We start from the raw sequence: 16,271 nt of genomic DNA, 5'->3' as shown, positions 1-16,271 counted from the left end.
CTCAAAGGGGCAAGCAAAATTCCAGTCCTCGGAGCCTGCTTCTCATCTGCAGTTTTAAAAGTAACCAGCCTAAAAATCCTCATCATAAACCATTTTAAAATTAAGCAGCCTAAAAATCCTCATCAATTGTTACTGAAACAACAAGGCAAAGGAGAGCAAAGGAAGGGAGGGAGAGGGAGATGTGTAGGGAGAAACGGAGGGAAGGAAAGGAAGGAAAGAAAGAAGCATCTGCCTATAAATTAATGAGAAGCTGGATAACTCAATTCCTAGAACCCTAGTTGGGCTTCAAACGTCTGAAGGCAAGCCAAATCCCCTATGTGCCACCGGGTCAGCCCCGCCTCCTGGCTCGGAGCCTCCATTGCCCCATCTGTAAAGCCAGAAATACACCACCCACAGGTTACCCGAGAGCGACGCGCCCTCACCAAAGAACGCCGCCAGGCTCCTCTCTGGAGCCACTGCTAGCCCTCAACAAACATGGCGTCCGAGCGTGACGTCGACTTCCGTCGCCCCCTCCGCCCCTCCGCCCCTGGGGAGGCGAGCCTCGATGACGGCGGCGGGCTCGGCGCATGCGCGGCGGCGCGGCCCGGCCGGGCGGCGCAGGGGCGGAGGGCCTGATCGCAGTCGCCCAGCCGCGGCGGCCGCGGCGTGATGGTGTAGGGCGGCGGGGCGGGGCGGCGCGGGCGAGGCGGCCGGTGGGCCGACGCCGCCTGCGGGCTCGGGAACGGGCGGCGCCGCCGCGGGAGGCGCGCGGCCATGGCGGCGCGGGCGGTGCTGGACGAATTCACGGCGCCCGCCGCGAAGGCGACGCTGCTGGAGCGGGGCCGCGGCCGCATCGAGGGCCTGTTCGGCGTGAGCCTGGCCGTGCTGGGCGCGCTCGGCGCCGAGGAGCCGCCGCCCGCGCGCATCTGGGTGCAGCTGCGCGGCGCGCAGGAGGCGGTGCACAGCGCCAAGGTGAGTCCGCCCGCCGGCCTGCTGCGGGGCCCCGGCCCGGCGCCTCAGTTTCCCCGGGGTGGGGCGGCGCTGACGCCGGCGCCCGCTGGGGGCTGTCGCGAGGGCCGTCCTCCCGGCCGTGGGGTGCGGCCGCCCCCTCGCTGCCCCAGGCCTGCGCTGCGGGGGCCCTGAAGCTTTGGGGGATTTCGCTTCCCTTGGAGAGGCTGGCAGAACCGTAGTGGTAGTAAAATACTCAACGTCAAGAAGGGAGAGGGGTTTAATAATCGTATTAGACGAGCATTCCGTGTATTGATAGCATGTACAACTAACATCTGATGGTTATAGCACGTCGGACATGGTGCCAGATACTTCAGAAGGATTCTCTAACGCAGCCCTTAAAAAAGCCCATGAGGTAGATTTTATTATCGTCCCCCTGCTCTCTCTCTTTAAATTAACAGCTGGGGAAACTGAAACTCGAAGAGGTGACTCACCTTCTCTCTAAATCAGCGTTTCAGACTTAAACCTACTTGACACCTTCAGCTTCCTCCCCCCTCCCCAAGCCGGGAAACAGCGACGAAGTCCATCCCCGCCTCCCAGGCGTCCGCGTTCCCGCAGGGTTTCCCATCCAGAGCGCGGGGGAGCCAGGATTCGGACTCAGGGCGTGTGTGTCCAGAGCCCTTGTTCTGGAGACCAGTCTCCCAATTAGCAGCCCTCCGGAGGTAGGGGAGGGGGATCCTGTTTTGGCATCCGACTTCAGAAGTTTCACGGTGCCCTTGAAGAAGCTGATTAGCTGTAACTCTGACTTTCTTAGTTTATCTGGATGCTTGCTTTTAACCTGTTGAGAGGAGACAGGACACAACTGTATGATTCTTCACAGCTTAACTTAAAAACCTTGTGGATGTTGAATCAAGTTTGCTTTCCTGTTCTTGATTTTTTAAACCAGTCTAGCTTTTTCCCACTACCCTCCTTTTTTTCTCTCCAGCTACCTAATTTCTTCCCACTCCCCGGGGCTCAAAAGTGTGACATGTCTAAATCCTGTTACTGCTTCTGAAAGTCTCTCACATGCGTTGATTCCTCTCCATTACGTTACTCTTGTGAACAGACGTCCATTCTTGGTGTGGGCGCCCACCTTACTCCCTTGCCTTTGCTCTCTCCCTGGTACAACTCACAGTAGACTAATCCTCCTACAAAAAGTCATCCTCCTGCCATGGGACCTACTAGGGCCTCCTGTTGCCTATCTCATTCACTCTACCCTTCTCTGATTTACAAAACACTTATTAATCCAGTCCCACCTTATTTTCTCAATTCTCTGCTTTAGCAGCTCTCAGCTTAAACCTCCACTCTAACCTGACTAGTTTCACTGCTTTTACTGTGGGCTCTGCCTGCTCCCCGTGCCTCTTTTCTCAAGACTCACCCGAGGTGTAGAAAGTGCTGCTTTTGGTCTACAGAAAAGCCCTGCCTGTCCTGCCAGACTCTCCCAACTCCAGTTCCCTGGCCTGTCCCTGCCAGCCGGTTTAGCATAAGCTAATTGGGAAGGTGTGTCTTACAGTATCCTGGTAGTATGTGTCCACCTGCATGATGTGTGTTACTCATAATCCAACCCTCCCACCTGAAAGAATCTTTTTTTTTTTTGCCCGTGTTGTTGTAAGTGTTGAAAGGTAAGTGTTGAAAGCCACACTCAAGGGCTTTATGTTGTTCTTATTTCTTTTTGGAGTTTCTTTTACATTCTTTTGAGCAAGAGAAAACCATTAACTTGATTTAAAAAATTAAAAACAGGAAAGCAAACCTCAACATCTACAATATTTTAAGTTAAGCTGTGGAGGAGAAGAAAGTTTGGGGGAAGGAAGATTTATAAAGAAGAACTTTTTAAACTAGGTAATAGGGTCTCTAATTAAAATAAGGTGCAGGCAACTGTTCTGGGTCCCATCGAGTGGTTTACTTTGTTTCCCTCCTTTAAAAATGCTAGTTCGCGCCCCTGGAGCATCAGGCTAGAGTGGAGGAGATTGTGGAGGTCTAGTTAGCAAGGGCTCCATGGCCTAGAGAGACATGAGATGGGGCTACTGGTAGAGAGTGAGAATGCCCTGGGAGGTTAACAAAAAGGCACACGTTCTCGAAGAGTGGCCACTTTTGTCAAAGGGGAAATTTGTTGGAGGAAGCAGCACTTGAGCTGGGCTTTGAAGAACCAGGAAGATTCCTAGGTGGAAGTGGCTGTGAGTAAAGGCCTAGTAGCCAGAAAACACATGGCGTGTCTTGGCGGGAGGGGTCAAGGTCCCTTGTGAGAGATGAAGCCTCACGGGACCCAAATGCCAGGCTCTAAAGCTGTAGGGCCTTATTCACTAGGGCATCCTGAGCATTTTGAGAGAAGAAAGTTTTGTCTAAAACTCCATATTTGGAGGTAGGAACACGCAACTGTGGAAAGGACATTGTTCCAAGTTAGAGCTGGACATGGGTGGGGTAGCAAGGTTTTCTCTGGCACTTGCTTGGCAACTGAGTATCGATGTAGGGATTGAGAGAGGGTCTTAAGTCCTCTCTCAGGAAGGGTGGTGGATACATTGTTTGACCTGTTGGTTGGTGGGGCTGGGCTGGTAGCTTTCATGTAAAGAAAACGTAATGTTCCAGGAAGTACACTAATTGTTGCCCTTGGCCTCAAGAAACCCACAGCCTAGTAGGGGAGACAAACTTGGAAACAAACAGGCCCGGCATGGTACATGTAACAGTTGAAGTATGTGCAGGGTGTTGCATTAATAGAGGAGAGGAAGGGTTGCTCTGCCCAACTGGGTGCTAAAGGATGAACTAGAGTTTTCCAGAGGGAAGAGCATGTGCAGAATCACAGGGATGTGAAATAGTGCTGTTTTATCACGGATTCCTCAAGTGGAGGAAATGGGCAGAGGTGGGAAGGGGTCAGGTCACAAAGCACTTGGGACCTGCTGGAAAACGTGGGTATTCCCACTCAAGCAGGCAGTGGAGAGTCATGGAAGGGTTGTAAGAACATGAGTGATGCCATCAGATTCGCAATTCTAAGAAACACCTCCCTTGTCAGTATTAATACCTCTAGGCTTGTGCTGTTCGGTGTGGTCCGTTGCTGGTTTGTGATGGTAGAAGTACAGAAATGGAGAGTAAGTGTGTTTTATAGCAGTGTGGCGTTGCTACAAGGGCTAGAGAGGCAGCATCTGAGAGTGAGAGGAAAAGCAGAAGAGGGCATTGTCCATAGGGTGGAGGGGGCCTAAGTCAGTGATGGCAGACATGGAAACAAGACGTTGAGATGCTCCCTAGAACCAGGCAGGGAGGCTGCATAGGGAAGTGGCTGGCTGGCTGGTAGGGAGGGGCTGGTGAACTGGGGCACTGGTGGCCTGTGCAAGAGGCAGATGCCATTCTGGCTGTTGGCCAGCTACACGCTGTGGGCCCAGTGACCCTGACCTTCTCCTTATCTGAGAGACACCAGGAGTCTGGACTGCATAATGTGAAATGTTTTCTTAAGGGGTAACTAATTTATGTTTTTAAAACCATGCATGCTGTGAATTATATCTCAGTAAGTTTTTGCATTAATAGTGTTCTTTTTTAAAATATATATTCTAAAAAAAAGAAAAACAAAAAGTAACCATGCATGCTAAACAAAACGTGTCAGTGGACCAGATTCAGCTTTTGGACTGCCTTTTTAGGACCTCAACTTTAATAGTAGGAAGTAAGGCCCAGGGAAGGTTACATGGCATGAATTTATAGTAGCGCTTGATTGAGAAGTTCTCAAGTAGGTGATGATGTCCCCCGCTCTTGGGCATTGGTGCCTAGACAACGCACAAGGACTAAAGGAGTCTCAGGTACAGCTGAGTAAGGCAGATGGGGCCCAGGGAATGTTTCTGAATGGTAGCCTTACTTGGGCTAGGACAGTCCAGATTATGCAAGACTTACCTTCTACTTTCAGTGAACTCACAACCTGAGAGTTCAGACTAGAGAGGAGGCAGGTGAAGGCAGAAGGGGCCTAGTGAACTGTGAGAATACAGGAAGGGACATGACCTTAGCCCGTGTCCCCTCCTAGACTCAGGGAATCATGCAGACAGAGGACAAGTTCAGTAAGTATTGGAGAATTCCAGAGGTTGTAGTTAGAGAGGAATTGCACATATCGGAATCTTGGATATAGAGGAATTCTGAGGATGATTCTGAGAACCAAGGAGTGGTACCTCAGCAGTGGTGGCTGAAGTCCTTTCACCTTAGAGCAGTGAGAAGACAGGAGACGGACACGGGCAGTGTCTGGAGGTGACGGGGGTCACTGGGGTCTGGAGCAGGGAGTTGGGAGCCTGTCCTGGGGGTTAACAAACACGGGAGAAGGAATTGGAACTTGTAAGTGGCACGGCTACTTGTCCAGTTTCTCCATGAACCTCTAGGGCACTGCATTTGCTAACCAAAGCTGCCCATCAGTTGGTGTCATTTCAGGCATTACCTCATGGCAGTGAGTAGCCACCGTGAGGCATAGCCAGTGGCCTGCCACGCACTGGCAGTCGGGAGGACTTAAAAGGAGGGCACTTTGGAGGACTAATCAGTCTTAAACATTGAAATTACAGTGGACTCAAGAAACCGCGCGAAGGTACATTAACAGCCAATCCACCTTAAATGTGTGAGGCAAAGAAAAAAGAGGGGAGAGAGAGTCTTATGAAGAATTGGTGATTGTCCTTTACCCAACTTTGAGTTTTTACTTACGTATTCGAGGAGTGAGAGAGGAGAAAGATACAGATAAAGAAAATGCAATTTCAGTAGAAGTGGCCTATTACTGCACTGACTTCAGAGGGTTAAAATGGACCCTGAATTGTTCTGTTTCCTTTTCTGTTAGAAGAACTTGGTGCTGTTTCGTGAGTGAGTTGCTGAATGGGAGGCTTGCTCCTGGAGGAGTGATCCATAGGTGGCGCTGGGTAGCGCCATGGGGTTTTTGTTTTGCTTTTACCAGAAAGGAGGCTGCTGGCCTTTTTGCATTTCTTAGAATGATATTTTTAAATTCACACTATGGTTGTGAAAATCATCTTCTTAAGAAACAGTGGTTTGTTCACTCTCTTTTATAGTTAATATTTTGGGGTTATACCAGAATGTTGAAATAAGGAGTACTCATGCTGACTCTACTGGGGTAAAAGTGATTGCTCATGACGGTAGCTTCCTCTTCCCTGTCTGTCTGCCAGCTAGTGTTGTAGGGTTTCAATTAAATCAAGGACAGCATCTTGTTCTGTGTTGGCTTTTTACTAAATTAATGTAATTGTATAAAGTTAGCAGTCTTGCATTTCAAAAACAAAATTGCAGAGGGAAAAATCTTTACAGTAATTAATTAAAGAACTGTTTTTTAAAAATCAATTGTCATATGGAAACAACATAGGAAAATCCTTTTGTTAAAGAAACTGAGTTATTTCTTTTAATTGTTATTTTAAGAGATTCCTTTCAACTTAGAGAAGGTTTTGTTCAGAGTAGTGCTGACAGAATTAGTAATGTACATTAATTGAGGAGTAAGAGCTGTGTGAATTCACATCTGAATTTTGTCATGAAGGTCGGTTGTGGTTATGGCATCTTTTGATTGGAACTCCCTATCTATAAGTCATCTGGGATCTTTATGCATTTTGAACCTACATATAATATGTTTCATTATTGACCCTCGTATTTTTAAAATTAAGATAATGAAGTTATTACTATTTTACAATAGGTTAATGCAGATGATGTATCTCTATCAGTTAGGTAATGGATTTAGCTGCAATAATAGAAGCCTATGCAAAATAGAAGTTTAGTTTTCTTTCACTTAATAAGAAGTCTAAAGATAAATAATAGTCCAAGGTGGAGTAATGGTTAGGAGCCAAACACAAAGTGTGTTCTATTAGGGCATGCATGGGCAGTTTTTTTCTGTAAAGAGCCACATAATAAATATGTTAGACTTTGTGGACATATGGACTCTGTATCATATTCTTCTCTGTTTTTGTTTTTTACAACCCTTTAAAAGGTAAAACAATTCTTACCTTAGAGGCTGTACAAAAATAGTCCCGAGGCTGGATTTGCACTCTCCAGTATGTGGCCACTAACACGTGTGGCTGTTTAAATTAATTAAATTTGATGAAATGAGGTGCCCGCACGGTGGTGCAGCAGTTAAGTTGGCACGTTCTGCTTTGCTGGCCCGGGGTTCGCCAGTTTGAATCCTGGGTGCAGACCTATGCACCGCTTGGCAAGCCATGCTGTGGCAGGCGTCCCACATATAAAATAGAGGAGGATGGGCACGGATGTTAGCTCAGGGCCAGTCTTCCTGAAAAAAACTAAATAAATTCGATGAAATTAAATATTCACTTCCTGAATTGCATTTCAAGTGCTCAGTGGCCACATGTAGCTGGTGACTACCCGTTTGGACAGTGCAGATTTAGAACATCTCCGTCATTGCAGAAAGTTCTGTTGGGCAGTGCTGCCCTAGATATTAAATAATCCTTGATGTGGCCCGCTAAGCAATTCTCTGGTATGATGTTAAAAGAGCCTACAGCCATTGTTTTACCTTACTTCCAGAGTTTCTGTAATTTTTAATTGTGCCCCTTGCAATTGTAAATAACCTCCAAGGATTACTCTTAATTATACAAACACACACACACACACACACACACATGCACACACACCCATTAAAGACTAGTCTCACTGTATTTAGAGTATGGCAGGAGGCATTAGCAACTAGGAGTGCTAAGAATTACCCTCTCTGGAAATTTCATGAGGAAGCTTAGCTTACATTTTCAATTGCCAGGTGGGGTTTTTGGTTTGTTGTTGTTTTTAATTGACCTTTTTGGCTTTTCTTTTTTTAAAGCTAGGAAACAAAGCTCCAAAAAATTAAGAAAATCATCTCTACATATTTCACCTGTAGTATCTATACATTTGGGTGAGTTCTCTCCTCAAGGTTTCCAAAATATGCTAAAATTTCTGGCCTGCCAGGAAGTGACTTTCTTTATACTGTATGTAAAGCTGGGACCCTGTATGCCACAGAATTAGGTCCAGAGCAGTGCCCTGAGCATTGGTTTCATACATGAACTACAATGCTGGTTTTTTATTAGTGACCTTGCCATTCCTGATTCAATGAGAATTATTCTTGAATATGATGTTCTGGTTATGGCCTGGGTTGCACAATGAATTTGTCTTTTATCTTGGTAAAAGAGAGGACAGTTCTTAATGATCCTATGCAAATAACTACGTTGCCATGAGAAGTGAAGACTCAGTAAAAGTAGACCAAGCTTCCCTTTATTTCATTTTTTTTTTGAGGAAGACCAGCTCTGAGCTAACATCTGCCAATCCTCCTCTTTTTGTTGAGGTAGACTGGCCCTGAGCTAACATCCGTGCGAATCCTCCTCTATTTTATATGTGGGACGCCTACCACAGCATGGCTTGCCAAGCAGTGCCATGTCCGCACCCGGGATTCGAACTGGCCAACCCCGGGCCACCGAAGCAGAACATGACTTCCCTTTTGATTTGACAACTTAATAGTGTTACGCTATTTAAGAAATACAGAATACCCCAAAGAAATTAACTAGTTTTAGCATCCTTCTTTTTGTAAGGTAAAAGACAAATCTTTGTGATTGATTGCCCCAAGGGCCTTTGGAAACCCAAAGATAGTTTAGGTGTAGAAGACATTAAGAGTGATATACTACACGGCAATAGAAAAAAACGAATTACTGATCCATGCAGTAACATGGATGAATCTCAAAAATATGCTGAGTGAAAAAAAGCCTTACATGAAAGAGTATATACTGTATGATTCTATATATGTGATGTACTAGACAAGGCGAACTTAATTGTGTAATTATGGTGAAAAAATCAGAATAACTAGAACAGAACAGCTGGAAAAAGACATTAAACACAGACTGGATCTTAGATGATACTAAGGAATTGTTTGTTGAGTTGGTGCAATGATGACATTGTCATTATGTTAAAAAGAAAGCGTGTGTATGTGTGTTTAAACTTCACTTGATGTCTGTCTCACTTGGAAATTAACTGCGTATCCCAGAGTATCCATTAGTCACATTTGCTACTAGTCCAACCAAAGTCTTAAAGTTAACTAAGGATGTTGGAAATTATGTTTAGGCTGACAGCTACTGAGCAACATATAGCTACTGATATCAAAAAAATTATTAGTGTTATAATTCAATTTAGGTGAATATATAAATTTGTATTTTTAATAATCATAAATATTATATATGAGTAATATTAGCTTATCTGACCAGTAAGCCAACAAAGTTTAGGAAGTTCAGATGGTCTCTTCATGAAAAAATGTCTTATTTTTTAAAAAAAATATATGCATGCATTGTACTCTGATAAAATCAGGGAAAGGACATCTTTCTAAATTAGCTTTGAAATTATCAAATCAGACTGATTTGTCTAATGATTATTTTTGTTTCATGAATTTGGATTCTTAAAATGCTCTTGAAGTATCAGTTTCTGTGAGTTTTGGGGGAGTTTTTGGGTCCTTAAAAGGCTAACACATTATAAGTATCAGATGTTTAGTTTATTTTCTAGGAATTCTAGGAATATAGATTTATGTAAAAGCTTGTTCTCTATAAGCTGATTAGAACAGAAGTTCTTTAAGAAATTTTATAATCTGATTTATTAATACCCCTGAAGGTAAGAATGCATTTTACACTCACACCATGAAAAATAAAGGCTTTTCTCGTTTATAGACACAAACACTGAGAGCTTTCAGCTTTGGTTCCACAGTCTTAGCCACTGGTCAGAAGTAATCCAGAAACACAAAACTGATCCAGACGGCACAAGAGCTGTTGTTTCAGTGGCCCTCAGACACGTTCTTGCACAAACAGAAACAGCAAAGACTAAAAGCAGCCTTTCTTGTCTCTCATCTGACAGAAAGTAGATCCCATTATCTTCTGACAGATCCCCACATACTGAGATCACATTCTTCCAGGCTCGGTTCATGGACACTAAGGGGACAGTTGAGACTGACCTGGTAGTCTGAGCCACTGGGCCCTGAGCCAGTGTGGAAAGGGACACGTGACCAAGAACCATAAAGCAAAAATACAAAATCAGAAGAAAAAAGAATAGCAGGAAAACAGCATGGGTAAAATTCTCTTCCTGCGTGGGGTTCACTCTGGGAGCCAACATGAGACCTGCTTGGGCTCACTCAGCCGACGAGGTACCCTTCTTGGGCCACTCAGCCTAATAGCTCCAAGCAGGTGAGTCCACTTGGACATCTCCATGAGTCCTACAAAACTGCCAAAGTGTAAATTTTTTTAAAAAGTTATAACCGTGACTTTCAGACAGGTGATTCATGAATGAGGGAACCAACAAGAACGTAAGAGATTCAAGAGAGCATTTGAGGATCTGAGTATTGATCAGCACTAAAAAAAGAATGATGGACTAAAATTGCTTGATTAGATACAGATTGGCTAATATCTTACAGAGCAGTGAAATCATAACCTTTTCTACCAGGCTGAGATACCTTTTCTACCAGACTGAGATAATTGGCAGCTCTACTGGACAAAAATCTTCATTTTAACTTGTAGTATCACAGTCCAGGCCCTAATCAATAATGAATGGTATGTCAGACAAAGGTAAATTTCCCAGAGAAGTAATCTTTGGGTGGTCCAAAGAGAGTGCTCCATTATGATTCAGAGGCCATCCTTTTGCCTTATTTGGAAGTGTTTGGTAATTTTTCTTAATGTTTTTCAAATTATTAGAATGGAACACCCTCCTCCTCCTGTTTTGGTCATTTTGGCCACTTTCTTTCTTAAACAATGTTATCCACATCATAGACACTAGCTTGAGTGTCAGCCTGTGTTCCCAAACTTCCTAATTGCTGTTTTGACATGTATTTGTTAGACATTTATTGATTGGTTCAGGGTTTCTCAACAGTGGCACTATTGACATTTTGGTCAGAGAATACTTTGTTGTGGGGGGCTGCACTGTGCACTGTAGGATGTTTAGCAGCATCCTTGGCCTCTGTCCCCAAGATGCCAGGAGCACCCCCTCAGTTGTGACAACAGAAATGTCTCCTGACCTTGCCAGTGCCCCCAGGAAGAGCAAAATCATCCCAGTTGAGAACTACTGTGTTAAATGACCAAGGCCAGCCCCACTGTCTAGTAGAGTTATGGTAAATGCTCTAGTTTAAATAATAAGATACTGTTGTGTGTAGAAAACAGCTTAACATGTCTTCTCCTCCCACCCCCATTCCTGGAAGGTGTTTTTAGATCATAGTGAAAGGAAGAAAAGGTTAAATTAGGCTGCAGAAATGAGAAAATATGCTAAAGTCCAAACCACAGAGGACTTTGAACGTGGTTCTGAGGATCTTTAACATTAATCCTACGCAGTGAGGAGCTTTAGAAAGTTTTTGAGTGAGGAACTGAAACGGGTGTGCTTTCAGACATAACTTTGATACTGTGGCAAGGGAGTGGAGTGTGACAAGACTGGCAACAGAAAGAAGAGTTTAGAGTTGGTTGCAGTGTTCACATAAGACAAGGTTTGTGAAGGACTGCATATGATGAGACGGAAAGAAAGCTTTGAATCCAGGCTGCTGTGTTTCATTGAAGGGCACTTGGACCAAAGATGGAGTGGAGGAGAGCTGTGAGCTCTGACCCAGACCTGTTCAGTTGGGTGCACTTGTGGGATAGTCAGGTGGAAAGGCCCAGGGGAGAGTCTGCAGCCCAACAGTGTTTATTAAAGGCTAGAGATGGAGATTTGGAGTTACCACCAGAGAAGTAAAAGTTAGGACTGGAACTTGAAGAGTCTGTGAGAGTGTGACTGAGGGAGAGGACCAGGAAGAACCTTGGGGAATGTCTGCATTTAAGGTGCAGTCTGAAAAGGCAGCAAAGGATTTGGGAGAGTAGTCAGAAAGATAAGAAGTAAAAAAGCTAGTGGTATCTCAGAAGTGTGGAGAGGAAAGCACTTGTCAAGAAGTTGGTCGATGGTATCATGGTACAGAGAGCCTGAATAGGAGAGTGCAGAGAAGGAGCCTTTGGGTTTGGCATTGGTTGTCATTGTTGGCATTCAAGAAAGTGGTTTCAGTTTGAAGGGGGCAGAATCCAGATTTCAAGGCGTTGACAGTGAAATGGAGTTTAGACTACTTTTTCAAAAAGTGTGAAGATGAAAATACAGAAATGGAGTGGTCCCAGGCTGGGGCTGAGGAAGGTGTTCTGTGGGCTCGGGGAAACCAACATGTCTGTAGTCGGAGGGGCAGGGGTGCATGAAAAGGGAGTGATGAATCAAGGCCTGGGAAAGGGGCATGGCTTTGAAATGGAAGGACGGAGAAAGAATTCGTGAAAGGTAAAATTTTTAGATGAGCAGGGAGAGGCAGTCGAAGGGCTTCACGTGTGTTGGACTCTGATAAAATGACGTCTTTACTAAGAGTGAGAAGAGTGACAGAAATGAGGTTGGGGACCTGAAGGCGTTATTTAGGTGAGAGTAAAGTGTAAAAAGCTGTAGAATTTCAGAGGTTTCCAGATGTCATGGGGATGCAGTCAGGGTGGACAGTGTGCCTCCTGGTGTTTCCAGAAGTACACTCAGAGTGAGCGTCAGGGAAGTCCTTTCCTGTGGGGCAGTTAAGGCGCCCCTCTGGGGAAAGAACTTGGTAGACATTGTAGAAATGAGATTGAGTAGAAAGATGGAACAGAAAGCAAATGTTGGAAGTAAGTTGGAAAAATGCCTAATATGGTGGTTATTATTTTTATAGCAATACTATTAATATAGATGGCCAGATAGAGACCTAAAATTGACCTCTTATAGATTTGTAGATTAATAATGTTAAAAAGTTAGTTGTTTCCTAAGGCTTTTCTGGTGCTTCTAATTTATATATATTTGTAGGACTCCTGTGTCAGTCTAAAAATCATGTTACTCCTCCTGCTTTCTTTTCTCTAAGAGATAATATACAATGCTATTTATACAAGAGTCTCCTAAATGTAAGAAATCTTTATACTCCTGAAGCGTGCAGCCAGAGTTGAGAAGTCCTATTCTGAACCATTCTAGAAATGTCTCTGTGATGTATTAAGAGCCTCCTTGCCTGCATAGTGTTCCCCATCCTCAGTAATTTGTGGTCAACTGGAGTATCTTCTGTTACATTGTGCCAGGGCACAGTTACACTCCTGGCAGCTGCCAAAGTGTGTCAGATCTATACTCATGATAGCTGATCTTGAGTTGCTATGGTTTTTAACCATTATGTCTTTCTTAAATTTGCTTTTGCACCTGTGCTGTCAGTTGTCATTTGCTGTCATGTGCTCCGCAGGTAGTGCCCAATGCTGTTCCTTTTACACTTTCCGTCAGCTGCTTCAACCATACGTGATCTGGGAAACAAGCTGACAAAGCCCCTCAAGTATGTGCCCATGATAAGAGATGTAGATGGCGAAAAGTGGTGCTGAGAAACCTTTCCCCACATCGAGCCTGCAGCCTCCTGAATAGCCACTTTGATCTTTTCAAAGATTTAGCCATGTTCTGAATGGCAGAGGCTGCCAATAGCTTCTCTCTGGATTTGTGAAATATTATGAGAGAGCTGAGTTTGTAGAAGGTGGAATAATAGAAATTCATTTTACCATATGAAAGGGAAGTTGTTGTTATGTGTATTATGTGTACCCCCCTTTTTTCTTCAAAGCCTGAGTAAAGTAAAACAGAATATGAACGTTGCAAGATGAGGGAGACAGTCTTTGACCAGCATTCAAATGTTCAGATACCAAATACAGCCAAATGCAAATGACAGCTATTTGAATTCACAGAATCTTTTCTCATCAGTATAAGTGATGGCCACGCGCTGCCTAGAATGTAATAATACTGTAAACTTGTATACTTTATTGTTCACTTCTGAACTTGAGTATAAAAATCAGTTACTGCCACATAGTAACTTGCAAGAGTGAATTATTAATGAAAAGAATTGAGTCAGAATCTCAAGGGATAATTACTCATTTATTTTGGGGACACGCACACACACGCTCTACAAAGTTTTGTGGCTGTGAAGCTGTAGAACAAGCTCTTAGCACAGCTCTTCCTCAGAGCCCAGCAGTTCACCTTGCACTGCTTTGTAGTCGTTTGGGGGATACTGTCAGCTCTGCTTGTGTTACGGGGCGTTTCTCTGCCAGTCCTCCTAGTGCTTAAACACCCAGGGCCGCAGGAGCTTTTCGAGGCATCTGTAATCTTCTCAGAGGCTCTAATGTTTACTTGATTTTTCTTTTCTTTGAAAGACAGTAATCTAAGCAGTATCTGGATATATCCCTGAGAAGGTCACTTGCTGTGAAAGGACTGTATAAGCTATGAAAAGTAAATTGATTTGTTTATAAATAGCACATCAGATTGACAATTTTAGGGTATGTATTTTCAATAGATTCAAATGTATAAAATTGACTTAAGTTGATAAAAACATAGAGACTTCTATGATTATCATAAAAAAATTATGTATGGGAAATCTCTACCTTCTGCTCTGTTTTGCCGTGAACCTAAAACCACTTTAAAAAATAAAGTCTGTTTTTAAAAATTGAAATCAAGGTTGTTCACTGATTTTTGCAGTTAGCTGTCTGTCTCAGCATCCAGTTTAATTTTACATTTTCTTTTGTTTGCATAGAATTGAGGACATCCTAAATCATACAGTTAATTAGTTACAGATGTGCTAGTGTTTGGACAGCTCTTCTTGCAGAATACTCTTTGATTAAACTAATCCAGAAAAGTAACAGAGAAATAATAGAAAATGTTTGCTTTAAAGATGAATCACTCACAATATTTCATAACTGCTAACATTTCTTATCTTGAATGTTAAAGAATCAAGCAGAACTTAAAGTTGGGGCCAAAGCTGTCACCCATACAGCGTCACAGCACTTTTAAAATTTTTTATTAAAATTAGGAAGTAAGGAGTGTACCAAAATAGTATCCACACATGGTTAAAACAAAAAGATCAAGTTGTATTGAGGGTTTTATAGTAAAGAAGAGCAGTCCCTTGCTTCTGCCCCTCCCCAGCTTCATAGAGTCAGCTACTTTTTACCCTTTTCAGCTGTTCGGATAGTTACCTAAAATAATTATAACTAGTATACTGCTATTTCTTATCAATGTAGGCATTATCACTTTCTTTAAGATAGATCATGAGACAAAAACTGCCCCATTTTCCCAACTGCTGTGGTCTGAATATTTGTGTCCCCTCAAAATTCCTATGCTGAAATCCTAATGCCCAGTGTGATGGTATTAGGAGGTGGGGCCTTTGGGAGTGATTAGGTCGTAGGGCAGAGAGCCATCATGGGTTATGCTTTATGGATAACACTCTCATCAGAGGCCCCGGAGAGCTCCTTTCCTCTTCCACCGTGTGAGGACACAAGAAGTCTGGACCTGGAAGAGGGCCCTCACCAACCCCGCTGATGCCCTGACCCTGGACTTGCAGCCTCCAGGACTGGGAGGAATCAGTTTCTGTGGTTTGTAAGCTACCCAGTCAGTGGTGTTTTGTTATAGCAGCCTGAACAGACTAAAACACTAATACAGGTGTTTTTGTAGTTAAAGCAAGAAACAGGGTTTATATAATTATGACTTAGGTAAATACTGTTAACTGCAAAGCCAAGTAGTATATTACATTATGTTTTCTTTCTGGTACAGCTTTTAATCTTTACTTGAATTTTTTTTCTTTTTAAGATTTTATTTTTCCTTTTTCTCCCAAAGCCCCGTGATACATAGTTGTATATATTTTTAGTTGTGGGTCCTTCTAGTTGTGCTGTGTGGGACGCCACCTCAGCATGGCTTGATGAGCGGTGCCATGTCCGCGCCCAGGATCCAAACCAGTGAAACCCTGGGCCGCCAAAGCAGAGCATGCGAACCCGACCACTCAGCCGTGGGGCCAGCCCCTTTCCTTGAATTTTTATCTGCCCTTTTTTCATCTACTTGTGAAATTTGCTTTAAACACATCCCTAATATTTTACAAATATTACTTTATCTCAGCTATTCATTGAGCCTCGTTTTCTGGGAGAGTGCCCCTAGAGCTCTCTTCCCTCTTCCAGTCAGCTGCTTTCTCAGCTTGTCTGCTAAACAGCTGTAATCTTTGGACTTCTATGTGCCACTCTTGGATTGAATTTCCTAATTACTTCATCACCCTTGTTTTTGGTGGCCTTCATCATAAAATAGTTTCTCAAGAAGAGAGTCAATGGAAATAATTTTCTCAGCCTTTAGCATGTCTAAAATGTCTTTATTCTGCCTTATAGTTCATATGTAATGTGGATGGTGTGGAATTGTAGATTGAAAATCATTTTACCTTAGAATGTGAATGCATTGCTACCCTTTTTCCCGCCGTCATCCAGAATTGCTGTTGGGGATTTCTGACATTCTGATTGTCATTCTTTTATGTGTGCCCTGTTCCCACCCTGCCCCCGGATTTTTCTCTTGTGGGCCTTTAA

At 43.7% G+C, this 16,271-nt stretch overlaps 1 protein-coding gene across 1 annotated transcript in view; it reads left to right on the top strand.

The window, feature by feature from the left end:
• The first annotated feature begins 607 nt into the window (after positions 1–607).
• Positions 608–16,271, top strand: part of N4BP1 (NEDD4 binding protein 1) — a 47,445-nt gene continuing 31,781 nt past the window's right edge. The window contains exon 1 of the mRNA XM_044760798.2: positions 608–951. Within this exon, the coding sequence (XP_044616733.1) occupies positions 754–951 (198 nt within the window). The 5' untranslated portion in view covers positions 608–753. The remainder of the gene's footprint in view (positions 952–16,271) is intronic.

This window comes from Equus asinus, chromosome 28 (assembly GCF_041296235.1).
Source record: "Equus asinus isolate D_3611 breed Donkey chromosome 28, EquAss-T2T_v2, whole genome shotgun sequence".
In the NCBI taxonomy this organism is placed as follows: Eukaryota; Metazoa; Chordata; class Mammalia; order Perissodactyla; family Equidae; genus Equus; species Equus asinus.
This window is presented reverse-complemented; position numbering and strand designations above follow the sequence as displayed.